At 41.7% G+C, this 26,914-nt stretch overlaps 2 protein-coding genes and 1 pseudogene across 2 annotated transcripts; 2 read left to right on the top strand and 1 right to left on the bottom strand.

Annotated features, from left to right (window-relative positions):
* The first annotated feature begins 548 nt into the window (after positions 1 to 548).
* On the top strand, positions 549 to 7,816 carry LOC137781938 (ceramide synthase 2-like). The gene is made up of 11 exons (XM_068570965.1): positions 549 to 707; positions 1,701 to 1,868; positions 2,912 to 3,029; positions 3,687 to 3,805; positions 4,359 to 4,416; positions 4,531 to 4,581; positions 5,568 to 5,660; positions 5,800 to 5,928; positions 6,337 to 6,446; positions 6,573 to 6,726; positions 6,811 to 7,816. The coding sequence occupies exons 2-11, from the start codon at positions 1,702 to 1,704 to the stop codon at positions 7,027 to 7,029; spliced, it is 1,218 nt and encodes a 405-aa protein (XP_068427066.1). The 5' UTR covers positions 549 to 707; position 1,701; the 3' UTR covers positions 7,030 to 7,816.
* Positions 7,817 to 9,619: 1,803 nt separating this feature from the next.
* On the top strand, positions 9,620 to 11,479 carry LOC137781944 (ubiquitin-ribosomal protein eL40 fusion protein-like). Its single transcript, XM_068570974.1, has 4 exons — positions 9,620 to 9,873; positions 10,419 to 10,505; positions 10,597 to 10,699; positions 11,345 to 11,479. The coding sequence occupies exons 1-4, from the start codon at positions 9,771 to 9,773 to the stop codon at positions 11,436 to 11,438; spliced, it is 387 nt and encodes a 128-aa protein (XP_068427075.1). The 5' UTR covers positions 9,620 to 9,770; the 3' UTR covers positions 11,439 to 11,479.
* Positions 11,480 to 12,349: 870 nt separating this feature from the next.
* LOC137781948 (homer protein homolog 3-like) lies at positions 12,350 to 24,940 on the bottom strand (annotated as a pseudogene).
* Positions 24,941 to 26,914: the final 1,974 nt, after the last annotated feature.

Genomic DNA, 26,914 nt, shown 5'->3' on the forward strand with positions numbered 1-26,914 from the left:
GTAGCGTGACAATAGCAGTAAAGGAGGGCCATGAAGTCAGTCAGCTTCACAGCAATAACTTAAGTTTACTAACCCGACTTGCTCGTGACAGACTAAGTGAAACAGTCACGGCAAAAGCGTATTTAGTGGGTTTAATTGAACCAATCTAATTTTGTCATGATTTAACCTTTTCATTTGTAAACGGAAGTGTGTTACTTCTTCTCTCAAAAGTTGTACCGCTGTTGCCATGTTCGTTAAACTTAAAGTATGTACAAACAATCTAATTTCTTTTGTTCATCTCATAAACTGACGTTATTGTTTTCTTCCTTCGCTGCCCGAGCTGAGTTACTTTACTGTGAACTTGTGAACCGTCGCTGTGGGGAAGGAGACGCCCATAGATGACGTCATCCTCCTGTTCGAGAGCGACACAGAATACCGGAAGCCTTCAGAATAAAAGTACACCTGAGTTACCGCAACGAGCGGTTACTGGAGATCGTCTGCGCAGAATTGTCGCGCAGCATGCCTGTGAATGAATTAGTTTTTTGGAAGGTAGCAAATATTTCACTTACTTTAGCTGGTAAATGTTGAATAAACAATGAATCATTCCAAACTCTAACGCTCTCTACCAGCAGCTATTATTTTGAAATGAGTAGTATATCGTCTTCGTCCTGTCTAACTTGACACCTGAGCGACTCGCCTCCTCGGTGGTGAAGTCGTTAGGGATACAGGTAAGGAAGCGCATCCACAGCCGTATGAGGCTGCAACACATTCACAGTTTAAAGTGGATTTTTATTCTTCTATTTCTTCATCATTTCCACAGAGCTGCTGCCAGGTGAGTCTCTGTTATGCGACATGTCTCTTCCAACAACTATAAAACAACAACTACATTCTGCACTCCCAGCTGGTTTTCAACAAAGACAAGAAATTTCCTCTGTAGAATTATGTTGGTGCTACTTTTTCGTTCCCTGATGTATTTATAATATAGTTTATTATTATTATTATATTGGGGGAGTTTTTGTTTCACAACCGTGTGAACTACATGCATAGTTGTTTTGTGACATTATTCTAAAAGGATCTTAAACTTAATCTATTATTTATAGATTTACTGCAACTTCTTAATGATGAAATCAATTTTTTTAGCTTATTATATAGACATGTATCAGATGTGACAAATATTACAATATGTTGTCTATAAACTTTCAAGATGTTTATGGTATATACCAACATAGTATTCCTTGTTTTCTCTCTCTCGCTTGCCACCATACGTATGTGTGTGTTTGTGTGTGTGTGTGTGTGTGTGTGTGTGTGTGTGTGTGTGTGTGTGTGTGTGTGTATTTGTGTGTTTGTGTGTTTGTGTGTTTGTGTGTTTGTGTGTTTGTGTTTGTGTTTGTGTGTGTGTGTGTGTGTGTGTTTGCATATATAAAATACAATAAGATAATCCATTTTGATTCACGCATTGGGGAAATTGAAGAATTACAGCAGCACGAGATAGTAGTAAAATAAGAAACACACATACACGCACACACACGTATATATACTGTTCACGCACACCAACAACAAACAAGCACAATTAAACACTGGTGGTCACACATGTCAGACTCCACTCAGTGCAAAGTGTTCACTTGGATGAAATGACATACGGGTTGGGATGAGCCGCAGCTCTGTGGAGACATGTGATGTAAACATAATCCTCAATGCTTCTGCCTGTCCGTCCGAAGCAGAATGGACCTGCTGCCCGACGTATGGAGGCAGGACTACTGGCTTCCTCCAGGTGTGACCTGGAAGGACGTGGAACAGCTGGCAGACGCTGACCGACCGCGACCCCACGACCTTCTCATCGCTCTGCCCCTGGCGCTGGGCTTTGTCGCCCTGCGCTACGTGTTTGAGAGGTACGACACTGAGCTCTTTGTTCTGTAAAGATCTGGAGGATGTTTTGGGGGATATTGGAGATTGACGGTGAAGACAATGAAGTACTTATCCCGCCTGATCAGATAAAACACCTACAGCTCTCTTTTAAGAAACACAATTATCACAATTACTTTTTTTTAATGCCATTTTAATTTGGCTTGCTTTCAAAAGCCGGTGATTGGCAGAGCAGATATTGTTATCAGGTCTTAGGGGAATAGAAAGAGAGAAATGTTTAATTTTTTTAATTATAGCTGTAAACCAAAGTCTGTTTTCATTAATTGCTTTCAGCACATCTCATGCTTTTCTGATTTAACTTTATTTCCCAAAATCAAAGGATTTATGAACTCCGAGAGAAACTCTAGTTAGTGGCGCTCTGAAAGTGCAGCGGGCTTGCTAGGCGTGCACAACACGAGGCATTTTACACAGATAATCTTCAGGGGTTTTGATTAGTTGATTACATCCCCAGAGTGTTCAGTGGAATCAAATGGCTTTTTAAAGCCAATTAAAATGTAATTGTTATTCCTTCACAATGCTACTTTATTCTGTTGTATCCTGACAGCAGATATTTACTCTCCTAGGTTTTTCATGTTTGGTTTGCATTATGCTTGGTTGTATTTCTATTTCATACATACTAATCTACTTTAAATATATATTGTCTATAACTGACACATTTTTACTGTAAGGTACACAGTCTAACATTGACATTTCAGAGATGTGTTTATTTTCTACTTATGTGGATTTATGTTTTCACTTGTGCTCTAATGCAACATTTCTTCCCCGGGAATTAAAGTTTCTATCTTATCTGAAATACAAATATCTGGACGCACACGGCTTTGTTGCCTGCACAAACGCATATATTGTATAAACATCATAGCCTCCCTGAAGTGTTTGCTTTAGGCTGACTGTTAGCGAGGGGGTCATGTTAAGGGAGTGTGGCGAAACCGTTGCATGCTGGTGCCCGACTGTCCCGCAGGGGATGTTACACCAGTACATCGTCATTTGTGTATGCTTGTGTTGCCTCCAGGTTTTTTGCCCCACCTATGGGCAGATGTTTGGGGGTGATGAATAGATTACAAGTGACTGCTGCTCCCTCCCCAAAGCTGGAGTCGTTTTACACCCAGATGAGCAGACAACCGACCCAGGTTAGTCTGAAAAAAAGGCCTTAATATTCATGCAATATTCATGATTTATAGCATCACCCAAAAGCAGTTGGAAATCTTTATTAATGCTCACGCTAAGCGTTTACTTCCCCGTGGTAGTTTGTTGCTGGTGTTTTGTTCTGTGTGAGAATCACAGAGGAACATGAGTGTTGGGATGGTAACATATCCTTCTTCCTGTAAAACCTGTCCCGGGGGGGAAAACACTACATTTCCAGATGTCGTATCATATATCCATTCATTTTTTTCTCTCTTTCAGTTTATGGATGAACTGAAAACGCTTCCAGGATATTTCTCATTCCTCTGTAAATACTAAACACTAACAAAGAATATGAAGACGCTTTACTGCATCACCCTATGACATTTAATTAATCCCAGCAGGCCTGTTTGTTTAAAACCTGCAGATGATCATTAATCTGCTTCACTTTTACTTTTTTGCTGCGGCAACACGAGGAAACGTGACACTGAAGTCCCTTTAGTGGAGAGGGAAGTTGACGCGATGCACCTGCCTCTGTTTTTCCCTCTTTGTCATTTTCTCCTTCAGGTCTGCCATTTCTGATTACGTTCAGTGTCTTTTAAGATAGCTTCCTGCTCCGTATCCCTTCCCATTTAATGAACGTCTTCATTCCCTTGTTGTTTCAGAGTGAAATTGTTAGTTTGATGTCACTGTGCGGCAAAACCCAGAGGCAGATCGAGACCTGGTTCAGACATCGCAGGAACCGAGACCGGCCTTCTCAAACCAAGAAGTTTGGTGAAGCTGCGTAAGTGTCTCTCTCTCTCTCTCTCTCTCTCTCTTTCTCTCTCTCTCTCTCTCTCTCTCTCTCGCTCTCTCTCCACGACCCCTTTCATTGATTAGTTCACACATGGCTACCTTTGGGAATACATCCAGCACCAACATCACAAGACAACTGTGGGGTAAAAAAACAACCTTGAGAGCTCGCCTCGCAATAAGAAAGCGAGAGGTCGAGGAACGCGTTGGCTTTGTTGTAGCGACTGTCAACAGAGAGGGCTGACGCGGGGAGGTTTCTCCACCGCGTCAACAAAGATCAACGGTGATTATTTGAGTTTATTGCAAACAAACAGAACAGGTTTACCCGACACGATGCAGGACAACTGGACTGATTGTGGTAACGATCAACTGGAAAACATGGCCGCTCTTTTCAGTTACAAACCTGAAGCTGATCATCAACAGGTGCACGGGTTTGAATCAGCAGCAGTGACACAAAACACAGTCCTCTCACAGATTGGTTCACAGTTTAAATATTGAAGTGGCTTTCTTTGCAAATGTATGATCTGCCGTGTTTTATTTTGCAGTTGGAGGTTCTTCTTCTACCTCACGGCCTTCATGGCAGGACTAGCGTGTTTGATTGACGTGAGTATGAGTTTCTAAACAGTTTTAATGCAATAACCCGCTATTATATATCATATATAATATACTGTACATGCTATTGAAGATAATAAAACTATCTTAATCTTTTCTGCTCAGAGCCCGTGGTTCTGGGACCGCAGGGAATGCTGGAGACAATATCCAGTTCAGGTGAGGACCGACCGTGATGTCACTGGTTTGAATAATTAGAGTCCTCTTTCATGATTTAAAATCGTGTCAATACTGTCCGCCTGTATAAAAGCATTGTGGGGAAAGCTTTGTTTCATACTATATGAAAATTTTCAGTGTGATCAGCTTTTACGGGTTTGAATGAAATCTGAGTTAAAGGGAAACAGATTAAATATGTTTTGAAGAGGAAATGTTTAACGAGCACATGCACGGTGGACTAATATCATACCTTGTTCATTTTATTGAGAACAGTCAGTTTTCTGTCTCACTGTCATTAAAGTTCAATAACTCATCCTATAAATATATCAACCAAACAATTAATGAATGCCACGAATGCAAAGGAAAGAACATATTTATGTTGTATTTCTATAATTTAAGGCAGATTTCCCTGCTGCCATTTTACTAGGAACTCCAGCAAGCAACACTTCAGGAGGCTGTTGTCCATCAAGCCTCTGGGGCTGCTGGGAAGCCATCGCGCACAAATCACACTGCCACTAATCCTTCTCCAGTTAATCTTCTTTTATATTTGTGTGATGTGCGATCAGGGAATCGTGCAAGTGTTTAGAGCCGGTTTGATGTTCACTGCAGACTAATTGTTTGCTATATAAACATCACAAAGTCTAAATATCTCATTTTGTCGGACCCAAAGTCCCAAACTTGAAGACATTCAGTTTATTATCACAAAGAAACAAAGCAAAAACTTGATGCAACGAGACCAAATGTTTGATCGAATCAATGAATCCACCGATGTTTTTAGCTCATTCACGTCTATCCTTCGATACATATTTCCTCAAATAAATAAAAAGCTTTACAGCTCAAAGATACAAATCTTAACTGAACGAATGTAAAGTCTAATTTTCAGTTTTTGAGTTTTGCTCCTCTGTGAGCTGATCAATATCAGCTGCTATACGGCTGCACTAGTAAGAGTGTCTCTTTTTTATTGACTGTTGAATAACGTTTGTACGCAGCCAATGGAGAGAGCTCATTACTGGTACTACATGCTGGAGTTGGGCTTTTATGGCTCTCTGCTCCTTCGGATCTCTGTGGACGTCAAGAGGAAGGTGAGGAGCTCAACATCCATTCACCAATACAAGTTACTTTTCCTTTCTTTTACTATTTCATTGTTGCATGGCTTGAAGAAACCTTTTCTTCACACGTGGTTAATCTGTGACTACATAATCTACATGTTTGCTTTGCCAGGATTTTAACGAACAGGTGATCCACCATTTGGCGACCATCTTCCTGCTCAGTTTCTCCTACTGTGCCAACTTGATTCGCATCGGCACCTTGGTCATGTTGCTTCATGACTCCTCTGACATCCTGCTGGAGGTGACACGTCCTCTCCAATACGCTGCCGTGTTGCTTCCATGTAACGTTGGTGGAGCTTAAGAGTTTGATTCGTATTACCGTACAAAGATAATTATTCTCTCACAGCCCCTGAGAAGGTGACCTTTGTTTATCTGTACAGTACAATGGATGGCATAAAAGAAGATGAATGATGCTAATAACAGTTAATAAATGTAGCACGTAGCCTGTAAGTCTGCTTGTGTTACAGACGGGAAGCACAGATGCTCATTTTCATGTTCTTGGAGACATATTTGCCTGTTTATGACGTTATTCTAATCCCCAGACGTTGCTCATTAACTCTCTCTGCCTGATGCTTAACCAATGTTTTTTTTGCAGAGTGGATACTCGTCGCTTTACATTTAGCTTCAATCATGGTTTGTATTTTCGCAGTCTGCCAAGATGTTCAACTACGGCACTGGCTGGAGGAAAACCTGCGACACGCTGTTTGTTGTGTTTGCCGTCGCCTTCCTTGTGACTCGACTGGTGATTTTTCCCAGCCAGTAAGGTTTACTCTTGAGCTGGTTTTCCATTTTTAGTGTTGAAATGTTTAACTACTAAATGCAGCATAGGTGACTTGTAAGTCTTCCCTTCTTTCAGCATGACTTTTATTGTTTGAATACTTACAGGATCATCCACACCACCCTCGTGCTGTCCATGGAGACGTTTGAACCTTTTGTCGGCTACTACTTCTTCAACGTCCTGCTGATGGTGCTGCAGGCGCTTCACATTTTCTGGGCTGGCTTAATCATACGCATGGTTTATAAGTTCCTGAAAGGCAAGGTGAGGATCAGCAGGAAAATCCATTAACACAAGTTCCTCAGCTCGGTCAGACCCATTAAAACCTGAATCTGCTTCTGTCTCCAGCTGGAAAAAGACGAGCGCAGCGATGAAGAGAGTGAAGTTGAGGAGGAAGAGGACGATATGGGAGGAAAGGAAAATGCGGATCAAGGAGGAGATTATTGTTGGGAGAGAAGTAAAGACAAACTGAACTCCAAACTGTCCATGCTGACCAACAGCTGTGTGCTCAATAACCTGACCAACCACAGGGCATCTGTCGCCGACAAGATGCGTAAAGCTCAGTAAAGTCCTGATCCATTTTTCTTTTCTATTCAACAATTGAACATGGTTTACATATAAAGTTATATGATGTGATACTTTACCTTATTTACTACGGTTCCTATGTGGTGATGCCGCTGTGCATCACACGTCAGTGAGAATGAAATTAGACAACGTGGTGAGACGTTTCATCATTAGTCTCTGTAAAATTCGGACGTAGCAGAGTATAGTTTGGATCTATTTTACCTTCTGGATTTTGGGCCCGGGATGCTTCTGTTTCTGCAACGCGTCCCTGACAGGAGACGCTACACAGCATGAAGAAGAAGATGTTGGGAGGAGGAAATAAAGTCATGATTTTCTCATGTCTCTTGTGATGCTTTAAGTCACTGAAATAGTTTTAAAATGTGACACAGTGGGATGATATTGTTTCAATGACCACGCTTTTAATTAAATTATACCTAGACAATCCGTTAGTTGACAGGTTACAGCGAACATTTTTATTTTATAAGTCATATTTTATTAATTGTTGATAATAAGTTGATAATTATTTTTCCTGACTGTTATCCATACAAAGTAAATAAAATACATTGTAATGAACGAGCTGGTGAGGCAGGTGTCCATTGGTTGGCTGAAGGTGATGGGAGAACTACAACAGCTCCTGCAGGACGGCTCTGATTCATGTGTGAAGGAAAAGTTATTCTGTCTGTATATATAATATTGTTATTGTGGATTCTTACTGTTTTTTTTATTAGTGTATGTATATTACTTGTTTTACTTATTTTCACTATATGTCACTTATGTGTACTCTACTGCAACTGTCGCCACTGCAGGACTAACAAAGCAATATCTCTTATCTTTATATATTTTTGGATTTGCACCTTGTTATTTTTATTGTGTGTGAAGCATTCTTAATATCCAAATAAAGTCTTAAATAAATAAAGTCTCCTCTTCTCTTGTCACGGACTCACAGCTTCTCCTATCCCACAGTGCCACCTAGTGGCTCAAACACGCAGCTCCCGCCAGGTCGACACCCATAAGCTGCCTGTGAATGTTATAGATGTGTAATTAATAGTATCAACAATAATGTAATTGATTGAGGTGACATTAGGAGATATGTTACATGTACGTACGAGTTTGTTGAGTTATGGTTAATATTGTGTGTGAGGGCGGAGCCTCCGCGGTCCGACTGAGCCAATCTGAGCTTTATTTGCTGGCTTTTCGATGGATGTATTCTAAGTTAATATTACTAGGTTTATATCTATGCAACTAATGAAATATGTACTCTTGATTTGCATCGAGTGATTTGTTCAGTTTAACCTTTTGCAAACCGTGCACGAAAATCCTCCCGCTCCCATTTTAAGTCCCAGCATGCCCCATTCAGACAATGTTTTGGCTTAAAATACATAATTCTTCCATTTTTGATCCGAACGACACAGTTGTTTTGACTGAAACTCCTTCCTAACAGGACAAAGCTTTGTTTGTTGTTGCGGATTCCGATTTTTTAGGTCCTAATCTTTCCAAAAAGGTGTCTTATTGACTGCTCCAGGAGGCATTTTTGGGGAATTCAGCTCACATCCTGCTGGATATTCATAGTTAAGATCAAAATATCTTTTTAAAAGTGTTTTTTTTTTTGCAGATATAGATTTTTTCCTCAAGACTTTGCTGAATAAATACATTAAATTAACACAGATATTGGAATTGATTTGGGGTTCTTACGATGACTCTAACGCAGGGGAAAGGAGGTCTGGAGCCAAAATTGATTAACTAGCTGAGCTCTGACACACCATCATCATTTGATCTACTTTAGTTTAAGTTACATTTGTATATTTCGCCTATGAAAAGATACATGTAAGGCAAGTTTATTTGTAATTTACTTGCTTATCCGAGCTGCCACAAGGGGGCGGTCTTGCATCGGTGATTAACGTGATAACCAATGACACTACAGTCCTACAACAGTGCAAATATGAGTCATTGTTTGTGTTTATTAGTGTTTAATACTGCTGGTAGAAGGACCCCCATCCCCCCTCCTCCCCCTTCAAGGACGCCTGTGAGGACATCAAACCCGGGTCCTGCTCCTTTTACATCCTCTGTGAGGACCAGCCCTGCAGGGAACACCAGCATTGCAGAAGATGCTGTGAGTCCTGCTTTAATTCATTGGTCTGGCTTTATTTATAAGTCTGGTGGTCTAAGCCCACCAGCGGGCCTCATTGCATTTATTTACTTCCCCATTTTATTTGAAATGTTTTCAGTGTCGAGACATTTTGTGACCAACATGTCAGCACAGGCCTGCTGAACAGCAACCTGCCTTCATCTGCGCAGATGTGGACCAGGTACACTGGATGAGCTCGTTTCCCTTCTTAAGCACAGGGTTGGGCTCATCAAGTTTCTGTTTTGCCTTAACGCTGGTGAATGGTCTCGACGTAAGTGCAGATTTAATAACTTGTAAAAAGATGGTTTTTGTTTGAGGGAATGCAAAAAAAGTAAAAGCTCAAAGTTTCTCTCGCTGCAGTCGTTAACTATCTGGTGTTTTGTTTTGGGTTGTGTATGTTTTGTTTGTGTAAAGTATCCTCTGTGAAAAAAGTATTGCAGATACTTGGCTACAGGTACTCGGATAATCACTTCATATGAGGAAGTTATGTGTTATCAGTACACACAATCCTAGCAGAAGAGTTTTTTTCACTTTGAGTTTAGTGTGATTTCTGTGTATTTGTTGGCCCTTTTTTAGTGTGATTGACACATTTTCTCCGGCTTCTCTCTAGTGAGCGAGGATGCAGATTTTTGTGAAAACGCTGACGGGTAAAACCATCACGCTCGAGGTGGAGCCCAGTGACACGATCGACAATGTGAAAGCCAAGATCCAAGACAAGGAAGGTACTCTGAGTGTGAACACAACTAATAAATGATAACTAGCCTCTTTCTCCAGCAAGAAATGGCTCAGAGATCCCATTTCCATTATCTCTAAATCATCCGTCTCGTCACTTAAACTCAGCTTCCTCAGTCTTTCTTGCCTTTTTTTCTTCTTCCTTTTACTGGAATTGAAGCGTAAAACTAAATCTGATCCTTTCTGATGAAAAATTGTCGCGTAAACTTTGTGCTGCTTATTGAGATTTCCAGAAAAATATAAAAATTTGTATAAATATAATGTAGGGAGGTCACATGACGGTCATTCCATCTTCACAAACAGTAAGGATACTATTATATTATCCATTTATTACAAGAACTGTTACATAAGAGGACAGGTAGTGTAGGGTTACGTAAACAAAGGGTCAGCTGATATCAGCAGTATTTAACTCAATACTATCCACATCAAACAATAATCCTCTTATATACTTACAATTTTGAGTGGCAGCTGTAAACGTCCAATGACCTTTCACGACTGGCACAAGCACCAATTCACAGTTGTGAATGTTTTCCAGGTATCCCTCCTGATCAGCAGCGTCTCATCTTTGCTGGCAAGCAGCTGGAGGATGGACGCACCTTGTCGGACTACAACATCCAGAAGGGTAGGTCGGAGTCATCACTCTTATGAGGTAGAGGTTTTGCCTTTTTTCCATCATGTTTTATTTGCACTTTATTCCTCTTTATCCCCCCCAGAGTCCACGCTCCACCTTGTCCTGCGTCTGAGAGGAGGCATCATCGAGCCCTCGCTGAGGCTGCTGGCTCAAAAGTACAACTGTGACAAGATGGTCTGCCGCAAGTACGCACACAAACCCAGCACCGTCACATTTTAGGGAGATTGAACTCAGCAGGCCGAGGAGGAAAAACCTGAATATGCGTGTGAAATAATGAAATATATAAGTAAAGTTGAATTATTTAATATTAAAACTGTTGGTTGTCCTGTTGGAATGAGCTCCCCATTGGCATCAAGACAGAAGAACGTCTCTACACCTTCTGCCACAAACTAGAAACACAACTTTTCCGACTATTCCTTGAATAGATAAAGTAGCACTTTGGTAGCACATCAATGGCGCTTACTTGGAGCACTTTGTAGTTTTGATCTCTTGAGGAAATTGTACTTTCTTGATTCTTGTTCTGAGTTTATTGCAAGTCGCTTTGGACAAAAGTGTCAGCTAAATGCAATGCAATAAGATTCTGTAACAACTTGCTGCTTGACACGTAATCTTAACAAAAAAACTTCCATTGCAAATGTTTGAAGAAAGTCTGACGACCTCTGGACTCGCCCTTGTAGATTTGTTGTGTGAGTTGAACACACACATTGGCATCAGTTGTGTGTTCATGAGAGAGAAAACGAGTCGAAGACATCGGCACATTCGTCCATGGGAAGTGACAGCATGATATGATAGTTATTTTTGCTCTGACAGTTTGCTCCTCTCGTGCTCAGGTGCTACGCTCGCTTACATCCTCGTGCCGTCAACTGCCGCAAGAAGAAGTGCGGACACACCAGTCAAGTCCGACCCAAGAAGAAGTTGAAGTAGACGGCTTGAATCCGTACGGTCAATAAAACATGTTGACGAGCGAGATTGATCATGGTCTCTTACTTTGTTTTCTTCATAATATTTTGCGAGTTTATGTGACTGCAAATTAAATTTAGACCAGTGGACGTGTTGTGTGACCAGCGCAGCACATTAAAAGCATATTAAAAGCATATAGACAGGATGTTGACACATTTTCAGAAGGTTTCTTCCACATAGAAAAAATGAAATCACACAGAAACTAAACATCCCGGGTTTCTGCGTCTACATGTATAAACCTGTGAAGGTGGATAGACTCTGGTGTCCAAAGTGTGTTACATCTTACTGAGCAGCTAAGTAAGCTATATATTAATACAGTTGCCTCTTTAACACTCTAATTAGTTGAAAAGGGATGCAGAAGTAATTTGATTCGTTATCATAGTTTCACAGGTGGACGCTACCAGCTGTGTTTGTTGTATGTGAGGCTAAGTAAATATATGTTGGATCAGATTTGCAAAGATTTGTTGAATTTAAAAAACCCAGATGACTCATTTACAAAAATAGACAATACATTTTTTTTTTTTTTTTTTTTTTAAACTACTGGAAGATGGGTTCACAACCGCAATAAAAACAAAAGAAAATGGAGCAATCTGCAGTGGTAATAAATAATACAAGAAGGTGACGCAGTGATCTGCAAAGCTGGGGATCGAACCAGCAACCTTCTGGCCACAAACTAGATGCTTCACCTCCATGACAACACCTGTAGACCATGACAAAATGGTCACACAAAATCAATTTGACACTGAAATGTGGATCTGTGAATCACTAAAGGTCACTAATTTAATGAAAAGGCTGAATCCCTTTGGAGGAATGCTTTGGGAGACATAAACCAGAAAGTGTTCACACAAGGAAAAAGGTCCATTAAAATGACTAACTGAGTGTATTCTTTGCTTTTATTTCCAAACTGCAATGACAGCAACTCGAAGTTTGAGCGACAGACTGGCATGATTATCAACAACCATCCTTGGAATAGTACAATAAGGCTCACACACACACACACACACACACACACACACACACACACACATAGAGAGCATCATGGACTATGTGAACCAATAGAAAACAGCTTTGTATCACTTTTCAGACAGAACAGCCACTCTCAAGGCGCGTGGCGTCTTGTCCACTGATGAAAGGTAACGTGAGAAACGACAGAAGGCAGAAAATGTCTCTTAAAGTTCCTTGAATGCGTCTATCCTAAATAAGTGGGTTTGTTCAGAGATGACGCACAGCACGATTATTCAGACAGGACCAGTTAAACGTATCTGTACCTCTAAGTGATGACTTCTATTTCTTATGTTTACTTAATAGCTGTAACATTATTGATTTACATCATGTGGAAAGTACTTATTTATCCTAAATGGAGTTACTTATTGTATCATATCTACTTACAGGTTACTGTCACAAATATTAGATTTAAAGGATTCTTACGAGCTTAGATGAAGATGTGATGATAGACAAGTGCATCATCCATGACTCTGCTACTAACATTTGATCTTTGGTGTCACCATTAAGATCTAATGTTAAATTTGTGTGGCATGTATTTTTTACTGATTGCTTATTCCTGGAGGAAAAAGCACCAACTAGAACGACTCTGTCCTTCACTTAACGCAAAGTAGCAGCGGCTACATTATGCATGAGTATCTACACGACCATGCGCACGTGTATCTCTGCACAAATCAAACTTTGTTGACTGTCAACTCAGTAATACATATATTTCAGGCAAGCTGTTAAATAGGCAAATCTCTTTAAAGTGATTTTGTCGGTTTGCATTCACTTCATAAACTCAATTTGATCTAAAGATGTACAAATATCACCAGTCATTTAAAAAAAAGAAAAGAAAAAAAGGCCTCTTATTCATACCGACACTGCATTGCCCATTTGGTGTACAAAAGTCATACTTATGAAAAACTACAAGCACCAATTCTCATTAAATGTCTAGCGGTGTTAAGCACTTACCTTAAAGTTGGTTTATTGCATTGAACGTTACCCTTGAAAGCAACATGAAGCGTTACATTAGACCGGATAAGCAAAACCACGAGTCTGCTGCTCCCTCCCTGCAGCCGAGCTGCTTCTTGTGCGTGAAGAGGACGGGGACCAGCGCCATCTTGTTTCCTTTACTCCCGCGCTGCGTCGGGGCCACAACCAAAAACTCAAACCCCCGTCATCTGTTCCTTCTCGACGTCTCCGCTTGGATATCGTCCCGTTTTCACTCTCTTTACTTGTCCAGGAGCTTAACCAGGCTCTGGCGAAGGTCGTTAAGGTCGAAGATCTTGATGTCCAGGATTTCAATGGCCCTCTGGATTTCGGAGTCCATGCGATCCCGGTCCTCCAGGGAGTTATTCAGGTTCTGCTCCGAGTTCTGGATGCGGTGCTCCAACTCTGCGTTGCGTATCTCCGTCTCCTGCGGAGGAGAGTAAAGCTGCTGGATCATTCCCCGTTTTCTCAATAAAAGCGCGCATCATGCGTCACGTTGTCGTAGTTTTCTCACTCCTACCCGTAATCTGTGAATGGCCTCGTCCCTGTCGCGTTCCATCTCGTGGTACTCGACTTTCTTGCTTTGCAAAATGTGGATTTCCTGGAAAAGTAAAAAAAAAAAAGGTACACTTTTGAGTATCTGAATCTTTCATCGACGCCTGTGACGAACTTCGTAGCTTCTCCCAGGCTGATGATGGAAAACAAGGAGCTCTCACCTCATCTTTGGCCTTCAGCAGGGCCTCCAGCTCCTCCAGGGACTGAGTCAGCTCATCTTTCAGCAGGTCGCTGGGGCCGTGGCCGCCATGGGCCTCTAGTTCAGCCACCTTTCACCACACAGAAAGTCACATTCATGGAGGATATGTCTTCACGTGGACATCTTAGCATTCAGTGTCGTTTAATTCAATTAAAAGAGGGGAGACGGTCTTTGCCACCAAAGTTTTAACGAGGCTTTAATGATTCTCTTATTTTTGCTTTTCTTTACCGATGACTGAATCCTTTTGTCATTTGTGTTTTATTCAATGGCCCCTCACATGTTTTACAAAACGTGAAGTAGAATAAAAGCCGTGTCACAGGATTCATCGAGAAGCAGAGGAACCGTGTTATCGTTAACAGGTGAACAGGAGTGAAATCTTTTCTGCCGTCTCATCTGGGTCTCACCCGTCAGATAAAACAGAAGGACAACTTCTAAGAGACAGGCGGGATTATTTTAAACCATGTATGGCAGAGACTCGAAGAGCGGTAGAAAGAATAAAAAAGAGAGAGAGAGAGAGAGAGAAGCGAGTGGATGCCAGCTCCCTCTGGTGATTTTTCATTTTTTCCTAACTGGGGCATTGAAAGTAGGATATTGCTGTCCTACAAACCCCTCTCCCTCTCTCTCTCTCTCTCTCTCTCTCTCTCTCTCTCTTCCTCTCTCTCTCTCTCTCTCTCTCTCTCTCTCTTCCTCTCCCTCTCTCTCTCTCCCTCTCTCTCTCTCTCTCTCTCTCTCTCTCTCTCTCTCTCTCTCTTTCTCTCTCTCTCTTTCTCTCTCTCTCTCTCTCGCCACCCCAGAGACGTGAACCATTTTCAGCCACCTGGTCGTCCCTTCCTCTGATAGAGGGAACCAGCTCGGTCCAAAGAGACGCAGACAGGGTTGTGTGAATTCATTTGTTGAAGAGGACCAAAACGGGGGAAAAGTGTTTCTTGTTGAAATACCAGACGAGTGGATGATTAAAAAAATGAGTGATCGATACTGTAAAGCCGGGCTATAATGGAAAGCTATCCAGGTATTAAAGCATTGAAATCAGAAAGGTTTGTGATTGTCAGCTTGAGGCAAGGGTCGGTCCCAGAGGAACCAGCAACCAGCAACCAGCAACCAGCAAATGGGAAAATACCTTTTATTGATGAGTGAGGATTGAGGGGCCAGAGGCGTCTAAATTCACTGGAACCTGAGAGGTTATTCAAGCGTAAAATACACATAAGATTCTGGTTATTTAGACCGAACTCCCTTCTGGTGAAATGTGACATCGCCATGTGCCTGGTGAACCGGTTTAACCAGCAGGGGAAGGCCGGTGCTGCACCCTAAAAAAACAAACTGTCCACAAACACGTCCTCCTTCGGGTTTGCAACTTTCATTAAAAACAAATCCCACGGTTACAAACACAAGCACACGCTTTTGAGGAATTGTCTGGGAAGAAGTGGACGCACCGAACTCAGAAAAAGGGGGAAACGATGCCCCCCCCCCGGCCCCTTCTGGAGCCAGAGCGGAGAGGGGGAGCTCACCAGCAAGCGTCTGGTGGCTCGGCCTTGCCATATGGGACTCGGCCGGGCACAGCCTGAAACAATTCACAGAGCTGCCGCCCTGTGGGCCCCCACACCCACTCGCAGGAGGAGAGGGGGGGGGGGGGGGGGCATCGGGGTCGGGTACAATGTCAGCCGGACAGCAAGCAATGGTCGCGGACCGAGCAGTGCCGACAATTTAGATTGTATGATAACCGTGAACTTTAATATAGCGTGGTTGCTCTCGTTTTCACAAGGCGAAAACTCACAGTGGACGACTTTGAGGTTCACGTGAGCTGCATGTCTCTAAACCGCTGAAGGACCCGAGCGTGGATTTGTGAACTGATACTTTACCGTTATAGAGGATTAAAATGTTAAAATGAACTATTATAACATTATCATTTTTAAATCTCCTTGATGGAAAACCGAGCTCATTTGAAGTGATATGTATGACATCCGGGCATCTTTTAACTCTTGATTTAATACCCATGTAGTTATTTTAGGAAAGCTAATATGTGACAAGATATATTGTAAATACTTTTAAAATAATACGTAGTAGTGCATGAGAAGGATGTGAAGTCAGCAACCTCCTAATGATGACTGTTATGAAGCTACAGACGTTGAACTAGGATGTGGGATGATTTTTGTCTTTTTAATTATTATCTTAATAATGACAAATTGAGTGTTCAGGTTATGCACACTGCAAAACGCCTCCTGTACCTGTGGGACACAGTGGAGGCTCACCTGCTCTCGGAGTCTGTCCGTCTCCTCCTGATACGCCGCCAGCTGTTTCTTCCACTGCTCCACGTTAGCGTTAGCCTCGTGCAAAGCTGCCACCAGCTTGGTGTTGCTGTCCTGCAGAGTGAAGAGCTCTGCATCCAGGTTCATCTCACAGATCGACCTAAAACACACATATCACATGATACATAGCGGGCACGTGAGCCTTTTACGATAATATGACATACGACACATACTTATGATACATGTTTTAAGCCAAATGCTGAAAGCTAAGTCTTGTCTATCGCGTTGCCAAACCGAGGTCGGCCGCCTGCAGCTGCACATCCAACGGTCCAGACTGGAGGTCACTTCACAGTTCTCATAGCAAAGCTAATATACACTAATTAAAATCCCCAGAGTGCAAACAAGAGGACCAAACTGTTCCTATGGTAGTCCTCTAATCCTGGAGGATTGACTATCTGAAAGTCATCTTAATCCACAGACTCAATGTGACACTACGGCTATTTTTTTAAGGATATTAGAGTGCTGACATGGTCCGAGAACCACAAAAAAAGGAGAAAATAGTCATCCTTAACCAAGTGTATTGCGTTGTTTTCCCCGTAATGATAATATCCTGCCGACAAATGTTGCGTGGCAGAAAGCTGAGTCTTCATTGAGGCCGCGTTTACAATGTTTTGAGTCACAATACTTTCTCCAACAGACCGATTCGGCTCTCTCACAACGTACGGGGACACTTATAAACCACTTCTACACATTTCGAAAGAGACATTGACATCGTAGCACGCAAGCAAGTCCCATCATATCCGGCATGAGCCGCAGGAAAGAGTCAGATTCTCTCTCCGCTTTTGATTCGTCGCTTTTACATCTAGAAAGCTTGCGGTTGTCCCATGGCAACAGTTTTCCATGGTAACCATTAAGGAGCAGCTTCCCGTTGTGGTAATTGGCCTGCAGGATGTAAAAGCTTTATGGGCGGCTCAAACCGACTGAACAAGGAGATGTTTACGAGCTTTATTTGATGTTATTAATGAGCAAAAGCCTCAACAATGGCCTCTTCACGGACTCGAGAAGCTTAAGAGATCGAACAACGTCGAACTGTTATTAACCCTGGAAATGAAAAACCGTGTTAATACTCGGTGAACTCTGCTGGGAAAATGTTAAAAGGTGACAACACAAAGGTGCAATCAATAGCAGCGATTCTATGAAATCTGGAGCAACCTCGAATTACAAAATCTGACATTTTCCAAACTGCAACATGAGCACATCACAATGAATAAGATAACTATTGGTACAGAACGGCATAATTACTAACATTTCTGTAATATTATTCGGACTATTACACAGCTTTTTACATGGAGACACGGCAGTATGACCTGTACATAATCTACAGGTATCATCTGTCTTCATAGGTTGACGTTTTCTGAAGCTTTCAGCATCATTGGGAGTTTGCATCGCATGACTGAAATTCCATATTTAACCTTTTGGAAAATTTAAGTCCCAGCATGCTCCATAAAGACAATCTTTTTGGCATAAAATACGTATTTTTTTCCATTTTTGGACTGAAACTCCTTCCTAACAGGCTAAGACTTTGTTTTATTGTGATTTTTGTTGCAGATTCTGATTCTTTAGGTCCTAATCTTTCCAAAAATGTGTCTTATTGACGCTCAAGGAGGCATTTTTGGGGAATCTGGCTCATATCATGCTGGATTTGCATAGTTCATACGATCAAAATATCTTTTAAAAGTGATTTTTTTTGCAGATATACATTTTTTCCCCAAGTCTTCGCTGAACAAATACATACAATAAACACAATTATTGTTTTTAATTTGGGGTGTGAGCCTTGTACAAAGTGAGAGATATTTTATATGTTTTTCATCTTTTTTCAAATCCCAATGCCGACACACAATCAACAAAGCGAAACCAGATTCTTAACACCTCCACAAAACAAGCGCTTCTCAAAGGGATTCTTATCCGTTTGAACAGAAAGTGAGATTGGTGTGTGTGTGTGTGTGTGTGTGTTACCCTTCAGAGAGCATCTTCTTGATGCGCTCCTTCTCAGCGGAGAGGGTGATGTCGGCGCTCTGGCTGCGGAACAGCTTGTCCTCGGGTCCGTTCACACACATCACCGGTGGAGACTGGAGTTCATCAGAGAGGTCCTGAGAAACACATCAGTAAATGGACTCTACTGGTAGCGCACACAGCGCTACACAACACCAAAGAGTTATTCAGACTAAAAAGATCTCTTTCACATCAAAGTCAAGTGAAGATTACTCAATGATTCAATCAAAAAAACACACTGAAATAAAGGAAAGCCGTGCAGCAGAACTACTTTTTTTGCCTGAGGTCTGGGAGGACTCGTGGTGATGTGAGCTCTTTATTATTGTGCTGTCTGTTTTATGATTAAATAAGAGCTATGAGGCCATCACAGCAGGTGTAAATAAGTATATTTTCACACATATTTCTGTTTTTCTTCAGTTTCTGTTTTGTGTGCCAGTAAAGATTTAAAAAACGACAGACTCACCTGTGAGAACTACAGAGGAAATCAATCAGGTGGAGTGAGAAAAAGCACAGACAAAGAGAAACATGTCATCACAAAGCTCACCGCAAGCAGCTGTGCACTTAGCAAGCATCGAGCACAACTCATTGATGCAGTTGGCGAGAGTCTGCAGCGTCTCCGACGCGCTCGTCCAATCGATGAAGACGCAGCGCGAGAGACACCACTTGGAATCTGTTCAGCCGTAGAATTAAAAGGAAATTGGCATGTTCCTCATGGCCGAGCAGATGCAACTGATTGGTAATTATTCTCTATTGATCAAAGGAGCCTCGAGCCGACTACATTTTCATGATCACGGTGTTTGGAGTCCGAGGCTTCTCGACAGAAGAGGAAGCGTCGCGGCGTCGAGCGGCACGGGGGATAATTTTACCGTCGTCCTAGTTTTCCTCACTTTGTCTTACCTCTGAGACAAGTGACCCAGCTCATCCTTCCTTTCTCTCTCTTTTTCCATCCCTCCTTTGATTTAAATAACAGTGGCCATTTCTAATAGCTGAATTGCTGCAAAGTAACAGAGGTGCATTTGTCTAACCTTGGTCAGTGCCGCTTCTATCCTAAAATGACATGAATGCATCACTGGATGTTTCTGACTGTGGCTCGCTCTACTTTCATGTGTTTTTTTTTTTTTTCCCCCCTCACCTGCGGAGCAGCGATGGTCAGCGCTGTGTTGGCCAGCTCTTTATCCTGCGATTTTTCTCGCGCCAGCCGAGCTGCATCCTTCACCTCCTTAAACTTATCTGAGAACTTTTCAAAAAAAGAGGACAAGTGACAAACCGTCTCAGGTAATGAAACATTAATAATGCAGCACCAGTCGGCCTCCGGAAATGTGGAACGATTGAGAGGATTAGATGAATGAAATGGATTTCCTCATGCGTTATATCAGTGCTTTGACCTTTGTTGACATTGGGTTTGTTTACCTGATGCAGCTGTTGCTCTGTCGCAAAACCAAGTCCGTACACAGTGTTGGCCCGGCTGTCCGCCCACTGACCGAACTTCTGAGACGTCTTGGTGAAGGTCATGCTGGGTGTGACGGTGCAGTTGATGATCGCCTGCCAATGCAGAAAAGAATAAAAAAAGATTGTCCCTTCATGTCGGTGCACAGCGGTGAACACCAGCAGCTACACAATGTATTGTTTTCTCTCAAAATATAGCTGAAATAATGTGTGACAAGAGATATTTAAATTACTTAGGACTGTGTGAGAATGATGTGAAGGCAGAAACACTTGCATCTCCACACACCTGTAGTAATGCTATAAATTGTGTTAATTTCTGCATTATTCATATATACTTGTGCAGGAAAAAAAGCACTGAATCAACCCAAAACAGCATCAGACAATTGATTGATTGAATGACTGAAAATGTTAATATAATGTGACATTTAAATATTGTTGAATATACATATATACATTTTGCAGTTGGGATTTCTCCTTTTGGATTCTGCAGCCGTAAATAACAAAAATAAATAAATCAAATGAAACTACTGCTGAGAGGTTTGATTATTTCGTTTCCTCCTGTAACTTAAGTGTCATTGTTTGCACGCCGCAGCTCCATGAACCTTCATGTTCGACATGAGGAGAATGCAGGGAAACATCTGTGCTGGTGGTGACGTTTGTGAAGCAGGAGCTTTCCTCTGGGATTCCTGTCAATAATCTATTTTTAAGCACTTCCTCCCTTGAGACACATTTGTTCTTTTGAATATGAATCAAAAACTAAAAGCTCGGCCACGTCACAATTATTGTCTTATTGTTCAGAGTAAATTCAGAGTAGAGGCGACCACCTCTCTCTCTCTCTCTCTCTCTCCACGTGAGAAAAACGATTAGAGCGGACCTATTTATAAACCTTTTTACGTCATCTCCAGCCTTAAAAAATGGACCCTATTTAAAACCCCGGCATTGCAGGGCAATGGCAGCTTAGGAGCTTTTTTGTCCTTTTCTCTCTCTCTCTCTCTCTCTCTAAAATTTTTAAATGAACACAACAGTCTCCGTTTTTGCGGTGAAATGTTTGACATAACGTGTTGGACGGCGGCGACGGCGGTAAAGATTATAGCGGAGGCAGACACCAGTCCTGGCAGGATTGGGCTGCTGAGCGACCAACTGCCACCCTGCAAAGCCTTCTGGGAGTCAGAAATGTGGGTCAGACCAGAGGTGCTCAGAGGAGATCAGATAGACCCCCTCCTCTCCCTCCCTTCCTCTTCCTCCCCCTCAATTGATGTGGCCTCTTCCTCATAATCTAAATCCAAAGGCCTGCGAGAAAAACGCTCTGGCTGCTGATTTGTTGACACCCACTGAGGGTTTTTTATACTTTTTTTTTTTTTTTAACCTTACAGATTTTCTTGTCGGACGACGGTCGACGAAAATGTATGTTTTGTTTGGACAAAAGCGTCTGTTAGAAATCATCTTGGTCAGCAAATAATAACACTACTTTTAGAAAATCCCTCAGAAATTGGGTCTTTTTTGTTAAAGCTACTGGAACTATTTGATGTGTCTTTCGCATGGTTTTCTGTCGTTCTCCTCACCTTGGAACCGCCCACACTGATGATGCGGTACACGTTACGGTTGGCGTCGTAGAAGAAGGACACGGTGACGGCATGTTTGCTGGCGGGGATCCAGTTCCTCTTGGTGGCGGGGTCGATCTGGAAAACATGGGCCCGGGCACTGAAGATCGGCTGCTCCCTGGAGGAGGAGGAGGAGGAGGAGGAAGAAGCACACGGACGATGAAACAATTGTTTGCTTATGGAAATATCAAAAAGCAAAAACCCTTTCACACACACACACACACACACAATGAAAAAGTAGCTGAATATATTGTAGTTAATTTGGATGTTCGCTTTGAGGAAGTTCTGCACGTTTTAAAATCATGGGAAATGAGACAAAGAGGCTTTTTGCATTTGATTTGAGCATTAAAACATTTAAACTGCCCTCCATTAAAACCCACTATCATGCAACTCTTTTCAAATTGTGTTGTGATCCTTCAGTATTGTCGTAGCGGTGCGTCTCCATCTGTATCGCTGCCATCCAGGGACAGATGCTGGAATCCTCCTTTGGCTTTCTCTCACACTTTTCCCCGCGTCATTCACCATAAAGGGCTGTGACTTCGCTTGGCAAAGGATGTTGACTGAAACGCTCTGGACCCTCTCGGAGTCATTCACCCTCCACCCTCTGCTCTGCCCTCGCCAGTATTTGCAGAGATGTATCCTGGATACGAGGTAAATATATCAAAGCAACAAAGTCCCTAGTGTTGGGAGGAGGTTTAGCCACAGTCATGTGGTATGAGTAGCAAGCCTGCTAAAGGTCTTTCTCCATTTTTAACTCCTTTGTTCCTCTTTAGCTGGTGTCCAGTCTGTGCATTTACAGCAGTGTACTCTCACTTTGATTTAAAATAAAGCAACTATGATCTAGTCTAAATATGTAACCAAATAACCAAATTTCACTTTGACATTCACTGAAGTCACATAGGCTATCAAACTGTTGGTGTTTTTCTGCTGGGTACGGAGCTATCTGAACCGATGCAAAGGCAGAAACAAGACACGGTCTGCAGTCGTGCTAGCAACCCTTCGGCCTGACAATGACATGAGCATGTGAGCATGACAATGCTCACATGTGGATGTCGACCAGGTGTAATGTTGACCATGTTCACCATCTTACTAACATTTTCTAATTAGCAATGAACACACATACGCACATTTTGACCTGCTGGTAGCACTAGCAGGTCAAACTGGACTGAGTATCTCGTCCATGCTTTCATAACACACTAACGGTGAGCTTCAGACATAATGTGGTGTTCGCTGGAAACAGCTTCTCTCTGAAATGTCTTGAAGATATGCTAATGTTTTTCTTCTACAGACAATTGTGGCATTGATAAGACTCAAGAAAGAAAAGTATCACAGCAAGATGCTGCTGTTCATGACTCTCATATATTTACCATCAGTCTCCACCTCTTCAAAAAAACTGCATAAAAAGGGTGCCGAGCTCAAATACGACACGGCTAAAAGCAGGATCATTCTTCTCCTGCGCAGTATTGGATGTTGCAGCAGCTGTTCCCAATAGAAGTGCATTAGCTTGGCCAGTCATTGTACATTTATATTTGACCCCGTTATTGACACACACATTTCTCGGTGCAGGAGATAATGTTGAAAGAAGAAGCAAAGTAAAGATGTTGACATGAACGTGGCATTTCAATGGCTGACCCACTTCAATCTGATGTCTGGTAATAACAGGCACCATAATTCTCCTTCTCATTTGACAGTAATCCTCCCCGTTGTCAGTGGATCGCATGCTGCAGCCGCTGATCTACTGATCTGAGGTCTGACTGCGACCATGAGTGCCGTTTTGAAGCTGGGAGTGAGTTTGGGCTCTGGCTTCCTGTCGACATACATTTGACTTATTATAGGGAACGAGAAGCAGCACAACGTAAAGACACATACAATATTTTAAAGAAGCATCAAGTTGAGGGTCTTGTGCAACACTGTTAAAAACAAGAGTGATCAAATTTGAAGCAGCTGAGGTTGAGCTATCCTGACTTTTACTCCCTGTCATGAGTTAAGCTTCCTACAGTTCCCAGAATGCAGTTCACCGGCAAATTTGATTTTACTTCCCCTGCTTGTTAACGCCCTCATCTTTCAAACTCCATGACCCCAGCTTTAAAAAAAAGGTTATATTGTAGGTTTTAATTACAACAAACTATATGTGTATTACATACTAGTGTGTGTTGTGTTATTTACATTGTTGAAGACAAAATGTGAGAATAATAAAGTATCCACCTTGGACATCATAAGGCTTTTCATATGAAGTAAATTCATTGTGGTGGTTTACATCCTAAAATGCTGGATTTGTTGTTTATTAATATGTCTGATTAATTCCACGAGGGATGGGTTAAATAAATGTTCAGGTATAAAAAAATACACTTCATTATTCCACTGACCAAACTGGGGCTGAAACAATCGGGTTCATTATCAGTATTGCTGACTATTTGCTCCAAAAAAAAAAAGCTAATTCTTTTTAAGTGTCCGAGCAACCGTCTGAAGCTTAAAGATATTACATAAACTATAAGACAAAGAAAACAGCAACTCTTCAGTTGTCGTTGGTTTGCGATGTTCTGTCACTCGACCTTCATCCTCAGCAGATGGATGTGTGCTCCCGGGCTTAATGGGGGTCTTTAAGCATAACAAAGCCTGGCAGTGATTGGACGGGGGACGCGGCTGTCCCTCATGATGAACCCCTCCACTAATTCCTCCTACAATCTTCAGCATCCACAATCTGCTTTACTGGGTTTGACTCTTGATCTAAATATGTTTTAGACCCATTTCTCAGTAAATGCAGGGTTGCTAGTTGTATTTGCCACCAATCCTCCAGTTTTGCCAGAAGAAAATGAAGTGAGTCTTTAAATAATCTATCTAAAAGACGGCAGCGGAACAATATCTGGCGACACAACCGTCTGTGGCAGTTCACAGCTGTTATTATACACATATTCTACAAAATCAGAGAGAAAATTTTTACAATAATTGTAAAGAAAATGAGCAATTTCATGCAATTGTGATCCCGTGTAATCCTCTGCACGATTGCTCCTTGTCTTTCCTTAGTTACAACTACACTTAATTACTAAGAATTATGGATCAGATGGTATAAACACTCACAGAAGATGTGCCAAGTGTGAAGTGACCCTGAATCTGTGTCAGTACAAGGGGCTAAAAGAAACCACTGCTCCACATGCACTGCAGACAAAATCATGTGATTGCATGCAAGATTACTAAATCTGTTTCAGAATGACATTTATTGTGTTAATGCCATTAAACCCATTAACTTTCTTCAATTTAAGAATGACTTTCCACTGTTTATGAATCAATTTGTTTGTTTTTTCAGTCATGTGGTCAGAGTACAATATTAAATGTCACATTGGGGACAAGACACTGCCACTCAAAGTGTCCTTACCTTTCTCTGTGGTGAGGAAACATCTTACAAGGTTACCTAGACTTCTTTTCTACAACACAAAGAGAGAGTCCAATCATTCACAAGTATTGTATCTGGGTCACAATGTGAGCAGAACCCTCTGCTATCAGATGTCATAATTAAGTAGGCACGCTTACCCCATTTCGGTGTAAACCCTTGGTGAGTCCGTGTTGTATCCAGCAATCATTCCGCGCTGCTGTCGGCGTCCCAGTCTCCTGTTTCTTCCCGTCTGAGCGACCAGATGCTTTCCTCTCCGGGGGGGGGGAGGAAGGAGGAGGGAGGGGGGGGGGTCGCTGCACCGCGAGCCTGCTGCAGCCCGCAGAGTCTTCGCACCGTCCCGTCCGGGCCACCGGCGTCCACCGCCACCGGTCACCTCTGCACCACCACCACCACCACCACCACCCGGCGGAGGCAAAGCCGCTTACCTCGGTGACTGAAGGTCCCGCGGTCCGTTGTGTGTGTCCATCTGCGCTCCCAGAAAGAGACGCCGACGCTTTGCTTCTTTTCTTTTCTTTCTTCTCAAAGTCTGACCTCGTCCCGGTGGTCAGGTCGCGCGCTTCTCTCCGGTCTCTACTGGTCTTCAGCTCTTCACGCCGGCCGGCTGCACCGCATTCAACAGTCGGGTCCCAGCCGACAGGAGAGTACCACCTGCTGGCTCCACAGGCTGCGAGCACCCCGTACAGCTGCAAGAGTCTGCGGAGCTGGGGAAGTGTGTCAAGCTGCCTGCAGCCAATGAGCCTGCACGCGTGCGTCCTGAGACCTGGATCCTACACCTGAGATTCATATATATATATATATATATATATATATATATATATATATATATATATATATATATATATATATATATATATATATATATATATATATATATATATATATACATACACATACATATATATACATACATATAATTGATTTGCATCAATTGATTTGCATCAATTAAAAAAAATCTTTTAAAATAGATATTTAATAAATATTCAATAATATAAAGTGTAAATTTAAGATTCTTATATATATATATATTTAATATATACATTTATATTCAAATATATACATATATTTAAATTAGCATCAATTTAAAAAATCCATTCAAAATAGCTATTTAATAAATATTCAATAATATAAAGTGTAAGTTATTAAACCACTGCTATAGAACTGCTTTAAAGGAAAGTATAGTCTCGAAGGAAAAGTAATGTCCTAAAAAGACTTCTTATCATCACTAGGTTGTTGTTATTAAAACAGTATTTCCCATTGGACAGAGAATTGCATGCCAATAACGAGTCGTCTGTCAATACATCTGCAACGTGACTGAAACACAGTGAAGTCAAGATGGAGCAAAATAAATAAGCAAATTTAATTGTCCAAAATGATCTTATTATATTACTTTAGTGAGCATAATTGTATAACATTGATCAGCTGATACACAAAACAACATTTTCACTTCAATTCTTAACAGCAATAAGTAAAACAAAGACGTTCATAGAAACAATGTACAGTAGGAGGAAAACATCCAACTCAAAAAGTTACAGTCAAGTCACAGGACATGAACAAACTACTTTATGTGTTGGTGAGGGATGCGGCCGTCATTTATTGGTATGTTTCTATCTTCTTTAACATAATTAAACTTTAAATATGTCAACACATTTGTGCATCTGGCTAGTAATGGAGATTTAATCCAGATAGGATATTACAAACAGTTAAAGAGTAAACAGATACTTCTCTGCAGACAGTTATAGAGAAAATGAGGATAAATAATTTAATGTCCTGCAGTAAGATGCAACAGTTGCACAACTGAAGTTGACCAAAACTGCAAATGCTTTGGTTAGTGATTCATTATTGTGGGGATAAAAACACCTGTTTTTCATAAATGTATTGAAATCCCTGTGGCTGCTTTTTTTAATTCTGAGCACAAGCATTTATGACGGGATGTTAAACTTATTCAAACCAGCCTTTAAATATTCTGACAACCAGGTCAG

The sequence above is a fragment of the Clinocottus analis genome, unplaced genomic scaffold, assembly GCF_023055335.1.
Source record: "Clinocottus analis isolate CAN_PGR_092001 unplaced genomic scaffold, fCliAna1.0.p SCAF_11, whole genome shotgun sequence".
Classification (NCBI taxonomy): domain Eukaryota; kingdom Metazoa; phylum Chordata; class Actinopteri; order Perciformes; family Cottidae; genus Clinocottus; species Clinocottus analis.